The sequence below is a fragment of the Schistocerca nitens genome, chromosome 2 (genome assembly GCF_023898315.1).
Source record: "Schistocerca nitens isolate TAMUIC-IGC-003100 chromosome 2, iqSchNite1.1, whole genome shotgun sequence".
Taxonomy (NCBI): Eukaryota; Metazoa; Arthropoda; class Insecta; order Orthoptera; family Acrididae; genus Schistocerca; species Schistocerca nitens.
The window spans coordinates 1,192,942,610-1,192,956,744 of NC_064615.1; the positions used below are offsets into that span (position 1 = coordinate 1,192,942,610).

At 39.9% G+C, this 14,135-nt stretch overlaps 1 protein-coding gene across 4 annotated transcripts in view; it reads left to right on the forward strand.

Moving 5' to 3' along the window:
- Positions 1-14,135, forward strand: part of LOC126237536 (thiamine transporter 1-like) — a 713,275-nt gene that overhangs the window by 566,104 nt on the left and 133,036 nt on the right. For all 4 annotated transcript variants that reach the window (XM_049947721.1, XM_049947722.1, XM_049947720.1 and 1 more), the window contains one exon: positions 865-1,057. In XM_049947721.1, the coding sequence (XP_049803678.1) occupies positions 865-1,057 (193 nt within the window). The remainder of the gene's footprint in view (positions 1-864; positions 1,058-14,135) is intronic.

Consider the following 14,135-nt stretch of genomic DNA (forward strand, 5'->3'; position numbering starts at 1 on the left):
CTGTTCCCATTAAGTTATTCACCTTGGACTCACCCCATATTAGTAAAAGTGTATGAGAATTCTGCTTAGGATGAAACATCTGTGTTACATTTTCAGCAGCTGGTAGGTTTTGTGAAAGTGTCTTCATTCATTGTGAGACATTCATTTGGCCTTCATGTGGAAACACTGTTCACCTGATAGTCTCTGTGCAAAGATGAGGTTCAATTACACCCACCTCAAGCAGTTACACTGAGACATTTTACAATGGTGCTCATCACATGATGTGAATAATGGATGGGAACTGCTGTTAAACCAAAAATAGTGGTTGTAGAAATTTATAATCACATCTAAGTGAATCTACATTACTAATGATGAAACGAATATGTTTCTGTGAGACATGCACAAAAGGAACATATGATGATGTGTGAGTGAATTATAAATCATGTCTAGCATTGTTCCCCAAAGAACAATAACTATGCTAATTTTGGAAATGAAATAAGAAACTGGAAAATGTTTAATTATCTAAGTATGTTAAAGTGAAGTGTGAAGGCTGATACACTTGTCAATGCTGATTTTGGAAGTAAAATAAGAAATAGGAAAAATGAGTTATCTGACTGTGATAATATGAAGTTATAATGGCCAATAGGAAATTTTTCATACTTTGTAAAGAATGACAGTAGTAGGCAACTTATGAACTTCCATCATTATTGTTTACACATTATGGCTGACTTTTAAGATTTGTGTTAATAGACTGCTATTAAAAAATTATAAATACCTTTTCAAATATTTTATTCATATTTATAAACACTAACTATCTGTTATTTAAATACAATTTTGACATGCATGTGTAATAAGAAGCTAATGCAGCATTTATTTTCTTTTTAGGAGCAATTTCATCTCTTGCCTGTGGCTGGTTAAGGTTCAATTGGCAACTGATTGGAGAATTATTTCTTACAATTTGTTCACTGCTGCAAGGAAGTGCACTTTTAATTTCGGCTCTGACTAATTCATTATGGGTTTCATATGCACTTTACATTGTTTTTGGAATACTGTATCATACAGTGATGACAATCACAAAGTAAGTAAACATATTGTGTACATTGTTCTCATTTTGTTATTTTGTATAGCATACATGTGACATCTACCTGTCATAATCTTTGACTTAAAAAAACATATGTAACACAGTTGTGAAAGTAAGTGTTAGAAATTTGTGTTGCTTGTTTAGCACAAATATGGTAACCTAACTAACCTAACATCTTACATATAGGCAAATTCAAGGTAGCTTGCCTTCCCACACCTGCTGCATGTATGCCCTCACACCCACCCATCCATCTGAATGTGCATCATCTTCTAATGTCATCCTCCATTCAAATTCTCTTGCTGCCTTTTCGTCTCATTGCTTCCAGTTCTCGTACAGTTCTCTGTTGCAGAAAATTCACATGCAGCAGTGTCCAAATCGAGATATTTCTTCTTCCTGTTCACTCCCAATAATCTTCTTCCTCTTCTATTTTCTTCATCACTTCTTGACAGTAGCAGTAATATAAAATAAATAGTAAGCTAGCTGAGAAAAAAAATTATGATCCACGCAAGAAAATGACCCAGATTCCAAGCTAGGACCACAATCCCACAATGAGGTAGTTGTCTCCAATATAATTAGCAATTGAACAAATTGACTCAGATCTGATGCAACTGCATTGTTTAATGCTTTGAGTGAGTTTCAACTGTAGGGTAACATTTGTAGGCCACCGCAGAGTTTGTAATGAATGTTATTTTATTATTGTATAATGAAACAGAGATTTAGCTTTTGTAATGTAAGTTCATTTTACCGTCATTTATTTAAACTAAGATTAAATTGTGATTTTGCTCATCCATGTTTACCTTGGTAATATAAATACAGCTATTCTGTACACGTGTACAAAGTACACCACATGCCCACTCATGTTATAAAAAGCAGTGTGCTCACTCAAGTGTTAAGTCTGTCAGCCCACTTCAACTTAAGGACTTTGTAAGGTAGACATGCTGTGCTTTGGGGCAAATGGTAGGATCAAAAATGAACACACTTTGTGCACTGTGATCACAGAGCAGAGCCTTATTGTTCCAAGATAACTGATTTCAACAGTCATCATCTGATCTTATGGAACTTGTTATAACATTGTAATGTAACATTACATGAAGTCAAGACATGTGTATATGGCAAATGACTTTTATGCTTTGACTTCATGGAATGTAACAAGACCATTTTATGATAAGTTTCATAACATCAGATGATGGCAGCTTAAGACTGTTGAAAGCAGTCATCTTGGAACAATAAAAATGTCTACACTGCGGTTGTGCGATCGCAGCATAAGAAGTGTGTTTGTCTTCAAACTTAAGTGTTTCCTCAATAGCCATAACCGTATTTCATCTTTGACTCACTTCTTTAAAACTGTACACTCCATACACAATATTCAGTAAATCTTTTCTTAGCTTCTTTAGGATTCTTCTACATCTCCATACATAAACACACCACAGGCCACCATATTATGTGTAGTGGAGGGTAAGTTTCCTTTCCTGTTCCACTTCCAAATATAGTGAGGGGAAAATGACTGTCTACAAGCCACAATTTTTTACATCTTATTTTCGCAGCAAAGTGAGCTTTCCAAAATAAAAGGAATTTACTAACAGACAATCATATGAGCCTAGAAAGTAGGAAAAAGTTTGCCAAAACTTTTGTCTGGAGTGTCTTAACATACGGATGTGAAGTGTGGACTCTCAGAAAGGCAGAGAAAAAGAGACTGGAAGCAATGGAAATGTGGTTATGGAGAAGAATGACGAAAACAAGTTGGGTAGATAGAAAAAGTAATGAACAGATCTTAATAGAAGTGAATGAGAACAGAATGCTGCTAAATTATATAGGAAGAAGAAAATCAAAAATGATAGGGCACATAATGAGACACAACCAATTCCTAAAGAATGTATTTGAAGGAAAAGTTTTAGGGAAAAAACCAAGAGGCAGGCCAAGAGCAATGTATTTTAATAACATCAAAGGAGATATGGGGATAAAATCATATGAAGAATTGAAGAGGATGACAGTGGTGAGAGGGACGCATCTAAATCGACAAGGCATAGCCTTTAGTTTATGGTGATGATTTTTGTGCTCCTTACATGAATTGGGCATTGGCAGCAGTAGTATCATTTTGCAGTCAACATCAAATGTCAATTCTCTAAATTTCTAAAATAGTGCTTCATGAAAAGAGCTTTGACTTCCCTCCAGGAATTCCCATTTGAGCTTAAAAGAATCTCTGTAATATATGCATACTGATCAAACCTACTGGTAACAAATCTAGCAGCACACCTCTGAATTGCTTCGATGTCTTCCTTTAATTAGACCTGGTGGGAATCCCAAACACTCAAACAATACTCAGTAATGGGTTATATTTGACTGATGTGATTGTGTCAGGCACAGCCTACTAATTTTGTATTTGGACATTACAGATTGGGTTTTGCACTCATCTGCATTAACTTACATTTGTCTACATTTGGAGCAGTCTTCCATTCATTACACCAACTTGAAATTTGTTTATGTCACCTTGTATCCACCCAACAGTCACTCAAGGACAATACTTTCCCATACAAAACTACATCATCAGCAAAAACCATAAACTGCTGTCCACTCTGCCCATTAGATCATTTATATACATAGAGAACAAGAGCAGTCTTATCACATTTCCCAGGGGAACTCTTGACAATACCCTTGTCTCTGATGAATATTCACTTTAAAGAACAATGTCCTGGGTACTGGGCTCTATTACTTAGTCTTCAAGCCACTCACATATCGGGGATCCTAAACCATATGTTCATACCTTCATCAACAGTCTGCAGTGGGTCACTGTAGATGCCACATATATGCTAGTACCATATAACACACTACTTTCCAAAATGTGCCAAGCACACATAAATGTAGAATCTTGCAATCCAGCAAAAGCCAACAAATATGTCTGTAAGTATGTGAATGAAGGCAGTGACATAACAGTATTTCAAAATGCCAAAGACAGCAAGCAACAAAACAGAAATGATGAGCAAATGTGAACCAATTGTGCGACATCCAGCAGTACATTTAGAGAATGGACAGAGAGTTTACTTCACAAAAGACCTCCGAGAACAGAACATTAACAGCTTTTTGCCAACTGTACCAAACTGATCCATTCGCAAAAACATTACTATATATCAACGTCCTACCTATTATACGTGGAACACAACAAGAAAAATCTTTCAGTGATAAAAACAAGTAATTCCAGTAGAGAATCATCCAGGAATCATGAAAATTCGTGCACTAATCTGAGTATAAACTCTATGTCTGAACAATGCTGAATGTTTGTAAATGTAGGAATATGGGATGCAGGAATATGAAACCTGCCTCTTTCGCTCGATCCAAGTTTTGTTGGATATCATGGGAGAAAGGGCAAGCTGAGTTTCATGCAAGTGATGCTTTCTAAGTCCATGCTGATTTGTGGACAGAAGATTTTCTGTCTCAAGAAAATTTATTACATTTGAACTCAGAATGCACTTAAGAATTTGTGGCATACGGATGTTACAAATATTCATCTGTGAGTGGCCCATTCTTTTACCATTTTTGTGTACAAGAGTCACCAGTGCTTACTTCCAGTCACTTAGCACTCTGCTATGTAAGGGCCCAATGCTGCAGAATACTCTTTGTAAAACCTAATCGAGATTCTGTCTGGATGTGGCAGCTTATTTGCTTTCACCTCTTTCAGTTGCTTCTCTGTGTCATCCATGCGGGAGTCCATATGACAGTCATTCGACGGTATGTTTGTATGATCATCCAGCATGAATGATTTCTTAAACTTTGACTATCAAACTTAAGATTTCCTTTTGCTGTCTCCTGTTGCCAGAGACTGGCCAATGAGTGACTGGATAGAAGCTTTCATTCTGCTCAATGATATCACATGCACTGAAGAGCGAAAGAAACTGATAAACCTGCTTAATATCATGTAGGGCCCCCACTAGCATGCAGAAGTGCTGCAGCATGACATGACATGGACTCGACTAATATCTTAAGTACTTAAATGGATATGGTGTCTGTTCTTTCAGACATGTCCAAAAGAACAGACACCATTGATAACCTGCAGCCGTCTAGAACAAAATTAGAACTATACACTACTGGCCGTTAAAATTGCTACACCATGGAGATGATGTGCTACAGACGTGAAATTTAACCAACAGGAAGAAGATGCTGTGGTATGCAAATGATTAGCTTTTCAGAGCATTCACACAAGGTTGGCGCCGGTGGTGACACCTAGAACATGCTGACATGAGGAAAGTTTCCAACCGATTACTCATACACAAACAGCAGTTGACCAGTGTTGCCTGGTGAAGTGTTGTTGTGATGCCTCATGTAAGGGGGAGAAATGCGTACCATCACGTTTCTGACTTTGATAAAGGTTGGATTGTAACCTATCATGATTGCGGTTTATCGTATCATGACATTGCTGCTCGCGTTGGTTGAGATCCAATGACTGTTAGCAGAATATGGAATCGGTGGGTTCAGGAGGGTAATATGGAATGCCGTGCTGGATCCCAATGGCCTCGTATCACTAGCAGTCAAGATGACAGGCATCTTATTCGCACGGCTGTAATGGATCTTGCAGCCACGTCTCTATCCCTGAGTCAACAGATGGGGACAGTTGCAATACAACAACCATCTGCACGAACAGTTCGACAACGTTTGCTGCAGCATGGACTATCAGCTCGGAGACCATGGATGCAGTTACCATTGACGCTGCATCACAGAGAGGATTACCTGTGACAGTGTACTCAATGACGAACCTGGGTGGATGAATGGCAAAACGTCATTTTTTTGGATGAATCCAGGTTCTGTTTTCAGCATCGTGATGGTTGCATCTGTGTTTGGCGACATTGTGGTGAACGCACATTGGAAGCGTATATTAGTCATCGCCATACTGGCGTATCACCCGGCCCGGTGTGATGGTATGAGGTGCCATTGGTTATACGTCTCAGTCACCTCTTGTTTGCATTGACGGCACTTTGAACAGTGGACGCTACATTTCAGATGTGTTACAACTTGTGGCTCTACCCTTCATTCGATCCCTGCGAAACCATACATTTCAGCACGATAATGCATGACTGCATGTTACAGGTCCTGTACGGGCCTTTCTGGATACAGAAAATGTTCGACTGCTGCCCTGGCCAGCACATTCTCCAGATCTCTCACCAATTGAAATCATCTGGTCAATGGTGGCCGAGCAACTGGCTCGTCACAATACGCCAGTTACTACTCTTGATGAACTGTGGTATCGTGTTGAAGCTGTATGGGCAGCTGTACCTGTACATGCCATCCAAGCTCTGTTTGACTCAATGCCCAGGCATATCAAGGTTGTTATTACGGCCAGAGGTGGTTGTTCGGGTACTGATTTCTCAGGATCTATGCACCCAAATTGCATGAAAATGTAATCAAATGTCAGTTATAGTATAATATATTTGTCCAATGAATAACCGTTTATCATCAGCGTTTCTTCTTGGTGTAGCAATTTTAATGGCCAGTAGTGTATGAATATCCTCAGCTGCTGACGGGTGTTGATATATATCAACGGGGACAGGTGAAAATGTGTGCCTTGACCGGGACTTGAACCCAGGATCTCCCGCTTGCATGGCAGATGCTCTATCTATCTGAGCCACCGAGGGCACAGAGGATAGTGCAACTGCAGGGACTATTTCATGCATGCTTCCTGCGAGACCCACAGTCTCACCTTGTGTGTTGCACTCCAATACACTCATTACTCATGGAAGACATTCTTACCAAGTCCCGTAAGAGTTCGGGTAATATGTGTGCATCTGCCAGAAGAAGAAGGTCATGGTCGGTATTGCCAGAAATATATACTTATATGGATATGGTGTCTGTTCCATATAAGTATATAGTTCTGTATATACCAGCCATGACCTTCCCCTTTTGTGCAGATGCACATGTGCCGCAAACACTACGAATGTAGTGTGTGGATGTACAAGGTGAGAATGTGGGTCTCGCGGGAAGCGTGCGCGAAATAGTCCCTGCAGTTGCACTATCCTCTTTGCCCTTGGTGGCTCAGATGCATAGTAGAGTGTCTGCCATCTAAGCAGGAGATCCCGGGTTTGAGTCTCGGTTGGGACACATTTTCACCTGTCCCCGTTGATCTATATCAATTTCCTTCAGCAGCTGAGGGTATTAATATAATTCTAATTTTAATAGGGCAGGGAGGGCTCTAAAGGTGTGGTGAAGCTAGTCTCCCTAAGGGAGTACACCCAATACAAATCACCTGCTGCCTTGCAGTTGATAGAGAGATCTACAAAGACTAAGGATGCACAAGGATTCTACCCTGCGATCTGTAAGGGGCAACCCCCCAAATGGTTGGGCAGAAGATTAACACTCTTCCCCTGTAAAATATCAATTGTTGCGAATGCTAGCAAAGGAATAAGCCAGACAGATATTTCGATGATGACCCCAGCAAACAAAAAAAGGATAAGAGATATGTACACAGGAACATGGAATGTGCAGAGCCTATACCAAGCTGGAGCCCTACGTCAGCTGCTAACACAAGTAAACGACGACAGTATAAAAATATTGGCTCTTCAGGAAATTAGGTGGAAGGGGAGTGACACAATCGATGCAGGAAATTTCACTATCTTCTATAGTGGTGGGAGGATGAATACCTTTGGAACAGGTTTTGTGGTCGCTAAGGAACTGAAACATGTGGTGATGTGCTTCCAACCAATCAATGAACGGATGTCCATAATAAGATTAAGGGGAAAATTTTTCAACATTACATTGATAAATGTACATTCATCCACAGAGTTGGCAGATGAACAACAAAAGAACGAGTTTTACAATAAGGTAGAACAACTGTATGATCAGGCTCCCAAACACGATGTCAAGATATTAATAGGAGACCTGAATGCAAAAATAGGAAAAGAAAAGGCCTTTCAGCCAACCAGAGGAACACATAGCCTACATGAAATATCAAATGACAATGGATTTAGGGCTGTGGATTTTGCTATAAGCAAAAGCATGACTGTCGGCAGTACATGTTTCCCACATAAAAAAAAAAAAAATACACAAAGAAACATGGATTTCACCAGATAGACAAACCAGAAATCAGATAGACCCTATATTGCTTGATCGGAGACATGGATCAGACATAATGGATGTTAGGAGTATAATTTTAACTAATATTGTGTTTATACTGGTTGCTGTTGAGGAGGAAAGTTAGTTATTAGTATTTTATTAATGATCTCATTCATAAGCAGCCATATCACAGTCATCACAGTCACTCAAGAAAGTTATAATTAAGCTTTACTTGTTTAATCAGAATCGGACGATGACTCACCTTGTCTGCAGTCTCGATGATTCGAAGCGATCTGCAATCCTGTGTAAATAAAATGTCTTGGTTTTCTTGCATTGCGTAGTCAGTCAGAAAACCACAGATCAAGCAGAAAGTTTGCTTTGATAGAGTTTAATTATACGATGAAATAATGGAGCTCTTGGATCTAATAATTGCAGGTTCGTTTCCAATTCATTGGAAGTTCGCTTCTGATTACCAACAAAATGACAGCCTCCGTGCAAATTTCCAATTAGAGAATACATATATAATGAAATTCCTTACACCTTTGATGTAAATGCTCAGTATATATTTTCTTGAGTAGCATACAATATATTTTCAATCTCTTTCTTCCAGTAATCTCGATAACAAAATTATAATTATTGAATGCGTCTATTCGGCACAGAGAAGATCCTAGAAGTCCTCTCAACACACCAGAGATAATATTACAAAGAGTAATTATGCACTCATAGAATAGTAATAGTACTGTACTACTTTGCACATCGATTCTGCGAGTATATAGATGGTCAAGTAGGAAACGTAATTCACTCATACAATTGTGCAGGGATAATTAGTAGAATATAAAGAGAAATTACAGGAGCCAATGTGGAGCTGACTACAATTCAGACCACCATCTAGTGAGAATTAAATATAGACAAACGATCTCAGTATTGAGTAAACAAAAAGGCCCCAAACAAAAGAGGTCTGACATTAAGAAACTGAAGTTAGAAGAAATACAGAGAACCAAACAAAAGAGGTCTGACATTAAGAAACCGAAGTTAGAAGAAATACAGAGAACGTATCAGATGAAAATAGAAGAGAGGATTAAGAATGAGACTGACACATCAAATGAACATATAGAAGTAATGTGGAAACGATGTAAGACTGCAATCCTTGAGGCAGCTGGAGAGGTTTTAGGACATGAACGGGCTCAAAGAAAGGAAGATTGGTTTGACGAAGAATGTATGAGAAGAATTGAGGAACGTAATATAGCATGAATGAAATTATTGCAGATAACAACTTGAGCAAATCTGAGCGAATATAATGAAAAGCGCCGTATAGCGAAGAGGGTCTGCAGACAGAAAAAAGAGCAGCAGAAAAGAAAAAACTGGAAGAAATTGAACAGTTAGGAGAAGAGAAGCAAAGTCGTGAAATGTACCAAAAGATTAAAGAAGGAAAGGCCGGGTTCCAAGCCAGAACAAATATGTGTAGGAACAAAGAAGGGGATTTGATAGGGGAGAGTAATAAAATACTTGACAGGTAGGCAGAACACTTCAAAGAGTTACTGAACCCGGAAGTAGAAGGGTTAGAATGAGAAGAACAGGTGGAACTAACTTACTATGGACCAGAGGTTTTAACACCAGAACCTACACTGGGGGGAGTGATGCAAGCCATTAAGACCTTAAAAAACAATAAGGCACCTGGAGAAGATCAGATCCAGGCTGAACTTCGCAAGTATGGTGGGGAAACGCTGTGGAAAACAATTCATAAAATAATAATGAATATCTGGCAAGTGGAGAGCATGCCAAAGGAGTGGGAAACAGCTATAATGTGCCCTATACATAAAAAAGGAGATAAACTAAAGTGCCAAAACTATCAAGGAATCTCCCTAATAAATATTACACATAAAGTTTTCTCCAAGATTCTAACCAGCAGGCTTACTACATATGTAGAAGAGAGAGTTGGAGACTATCAGAGTGGCTTTAGAAGAAATAGGTCAACAACTGACCAGATATTCACATTGCGCATACTACTTCAAAAATGTTTCGAACCTCAAATTAACATACACCAATTTTATATCAACTTTAAACAAGCCTATGATAGCATCTCAAGAGTGGCATTGCTAAGAAGCTCATTAAACTTTCTATGATGACCCTCAGCGAAACCAACTGTAAAGTAAAAATACAGGGCGAAATCACCAGAGAAGTGGAAGTGTGGAAGGGACTTAGACAGGGTGACAATATCTCCTCATTACTATTCAACCTTTGCCTAGAAAAAGTCATAAGTCAGATAGAGTTAAATAAAGGGGGAACCTTCTTAAATCGTTCACTACAGTTCCTAGCCTACACTGACAATATGGCATTACTCACACAAAACACTGCTGTGGTAGGTGAAGCCTATCAACAACTGGAGAAAGGTGCAAGGGAACTTGGCCTGACAGTCAACATCAAAAAGACCAAGTATATGGCAATGACCAACCAACAAAACCTACCAAATTTAAGGATAGCCAACAGGGAGTTTGGAAGGGTGAGAGACTTCAAGTACCTTTGGTCAACTATCACTGAGATAAATGACATTGGCAGTGAGGTGAAATCCAGAATAGCAGCAGGTAACAGATACTGCTTTGCCACATTACCCATGCTTAGGAGTTCGCTTCTATCACGAAAATCCAAAATCCTCATTTACAAAACAATTATAAGACCAGTTGTTATGTATGGTGCCGAAATGTGGACCATGACTGTAAATGAGGAACGGATCCTTAGCATATGGGAGAGAAAGGTGCTACATAAATTATATGTCCCAGTATATGAGCAAGAAGATTGGCGCATTCGTACAAATGCAGAACTACAACACCTTTTTGAAGAGCCAGACATTGTTACTACCATTAAAATAAGAAAACTGTGGTTGGCAGGGCACATGGTCAGAATGGAAGAAGACAGAGCATGTAAGAGGATTTTTGATGGCAAGGCTGGAGGCAGACGGTGGAGGGGATGCCTCAGAAAGATATGGGTGGATGGAGTTGAAGAAGACATGAAAAAGCTGGGTGTCAGATGATGGAGATGAAAAGCCATGGATCGGATAGAATGGCAGAATATTGTGATGCAGGCCAAGGCCCTTCAAGGGCTGGAGAGCCAAGGAGCAAGTAAGTAAGTGATTTCATTCTAGATGGCTGCAGGTCATCAATGGTGTCTGTTCTTTCCTACATGTCTGAAAGAACAGACACCATATACATGTAAGTATACAGTTCTGGAAATACCGGCCATGACCTTCTTCTTCTGTGTGGATGCACACATATTCCGCGAACTCTTATGGGACTTGGTAAGAATGTCTTCTACGAGTAATGAGTGTGCTGGGGTGGGACACTATGAATGTAGTGTGTGGACATACAAGGTGAGAATGTGGGTCTCGTGGAAAGTGTGTGCGAGATAGTCCCTGTGGTCACACTATCCTCTGTGCTCTCTTTGGCTCAGATGGATAGAGCGTCTGCCATGTAAGCAGGAGATTCCGGGTTCGAGTCCTGGTCGGGGCACACATTTCACCTGTCCCTGTTGGTATATATCAACGCTCATCAGCAGCTGAGGGTATTAATATAATTCTAAATATCTCAAGTGGTTCTTGAGGAAACTGAGACCATGAATCCTGTAGGGCTGTCCATAAATACGTTAAAGGTCGAGGAGGTGGAGATCTCTTCTGAACTCCAGGGTGCAAGGCATTCCAGATATGCTCAGTAATGTTCATGTCTGAGGAATTTGGTGCTCAACAGAAGTGTTTAAACTCAGAAGAGTGTTCCTGGAGTCATTCTGTTGCAATTCTGGATGTGTGGGGTGTAGCAATGTCCTGATGGAATTGCCCAAGTCTGTCAGAATGCATAATGGAAATGAATGGATGCAGGTGAACAGACAATATCCCTACGTGTGTGTCACCTGTCAGAGTCATATCTGGATATATCAGGGGTCTCATATCCAATTGCACATGTCCCACACCATTACAGAGCCTCCACCAGCTGGACAGTCCCCTGGAGACAAGCAGGGTCCATGGATTCATGAGGTTGTCTCCATCCACTCAATACAACTTGAAATGAGACTCATCTGACCAGACAACATGTTTCCAGTCATCAACAGTCCAATATCAGTGTTGACAGGCCCAGGCGAGGCATAGAGCTTTGTGTTGTGCAGTCATCAAGTGTACACGAGTTAGCCTTCAGCTCCAAAAGCCCATATTAATAATGTTTCAGTGAATGGTTCACTCACTGACACTTATTGATTGCTCAGAATTGAAATCTGCAGCATTTTGGGTAAGGGTTGCACTTGTATTCTCTTCAATCATCATCATTCCCATTCTTGCAGGATCCTTTTCCAGCCACAGCAATGTTGGAGATTTAATGTTTTGCCACATTTGTGATACTCATGGTACACTCATGAAACGGTCATATTGGAAAATCCCCACTTCATAACTACCTCGGAGATGCTGTGTCCCATCTCTCACGCGCTGACTATATCACCACGTTCAAACTTACTTAAATCTTGATAACCTGCCATTGTAGCAGCAGTAATCGATCTAACAACTATGCCTGTTTTCATATCTCTGTTTTATTTATTTATCATATGGCAATACAGACACTTAAGAAACAAACAGACAAATCACTAATATAACAAATGTTAATAATTGCAAACCAACATTACTAATATAACAAAGTTTACAGATTACAAACAAACATCAAGTCTATTAATATAATCTATTGACTCTGGAGTTGCGAGCAGGAAGTCATCGGGGCTCCCATTATAGGCTCTTCTGGAACACTCTTCAACAATGTGGCTGATGGTCTGACTTTCTCTGCAGTCACACTGAGGGGATGGTATTTTACCCCATTTATACAGGGAGTAAGCACATCTGCCATGACGAGTTCTATCCTATTTAGAGTGGACCACGTTTTGAATGGTAGGTCAAAACCAGGTGGCTTTTGTGTGATGAATGGCATGTTATGATTTAGCCATGCATTCCATTTTTCAGACCATGCATTTGTGATACTGAAACCTTCTTGTACACAGTTCCTTGCTGTTCTTGTTGGCAGGTTCCTAGATCAAAGCCTATTAGTGTCTGCAGCCTCAATGTCTCGGTGGATTGGCAGGCTTCAATTTCCCGCGATGTTTTTGTATTCACGTACAAGGGCGTCAGTACGTCGCAGATGTGGCGGCGAAATGTGGCTTAATGTTGGGAGCCATTGCGTTGGAGTGGGTTTAATTACTCCAGAAATCATCATTAGAGTGTTATGCAACTGGACATCCACCTTTTTTATATGTTGGCTGTTTAGCCAAATCGGAGCACAGTATTTGGCAGCCGAGAATACAATTGCTAAAGCAGAGGTGCGGAAACTGGAGGCCGTTGCTCCCCAGGTAGTACGACAGAGTTTTTGAATAATGTTGTTTCTTGTCTTTAATTTTTCAGCAGTCTTTGTTAGGTGTTCTTTAAAAGATAGTGTTCTGTCCAGCATCATGCCCAAGTACTTCGGAGTTTTATTATGCCTGAGAACAGTGTTTTCAAATTGAATGTTGAGTTCCTTTCCAGCGAGTTTGTTGTTGAGATGGAAGCAACTAACCTCTGTTTTGGAAGCATTTGGTTGAAGTGTCCACTTACGGAAATATTCACCCATTATCTTCAGGTCTTTTGTTAGAATATCCTCAGATGCTTCAATTGTGCTACATCTTGTAGCAAGGGCCCAATCGTCAGCATACCCGAACTTTCTCGATTGTGTTTCCTGCAGGTCTGCAATATAGAGGCTAAACATCAGTGGTGCGAGCACTGATCCTTGTGGTAAGCCATTCTTCAGTTTTTTGATGGAGCTGTAGTCAGTGTCCATACTTATTTGGAACACCTTATCATTGAGCATGCTGTTTATTAAGCGTGCTATAGATTTGCAAGGAATTACTCAAAGAATTTTGTACATGATGCCTTCTCCCCACACAGTGTCGTAAGCTGCTGAGAGGTCAGTAAAGGCGACTGATGTTTTCAATTTTCTCTGGAATCCAGCCTCAATGTAAGTAGTGAGTGACAACACCTGGTCAGTAC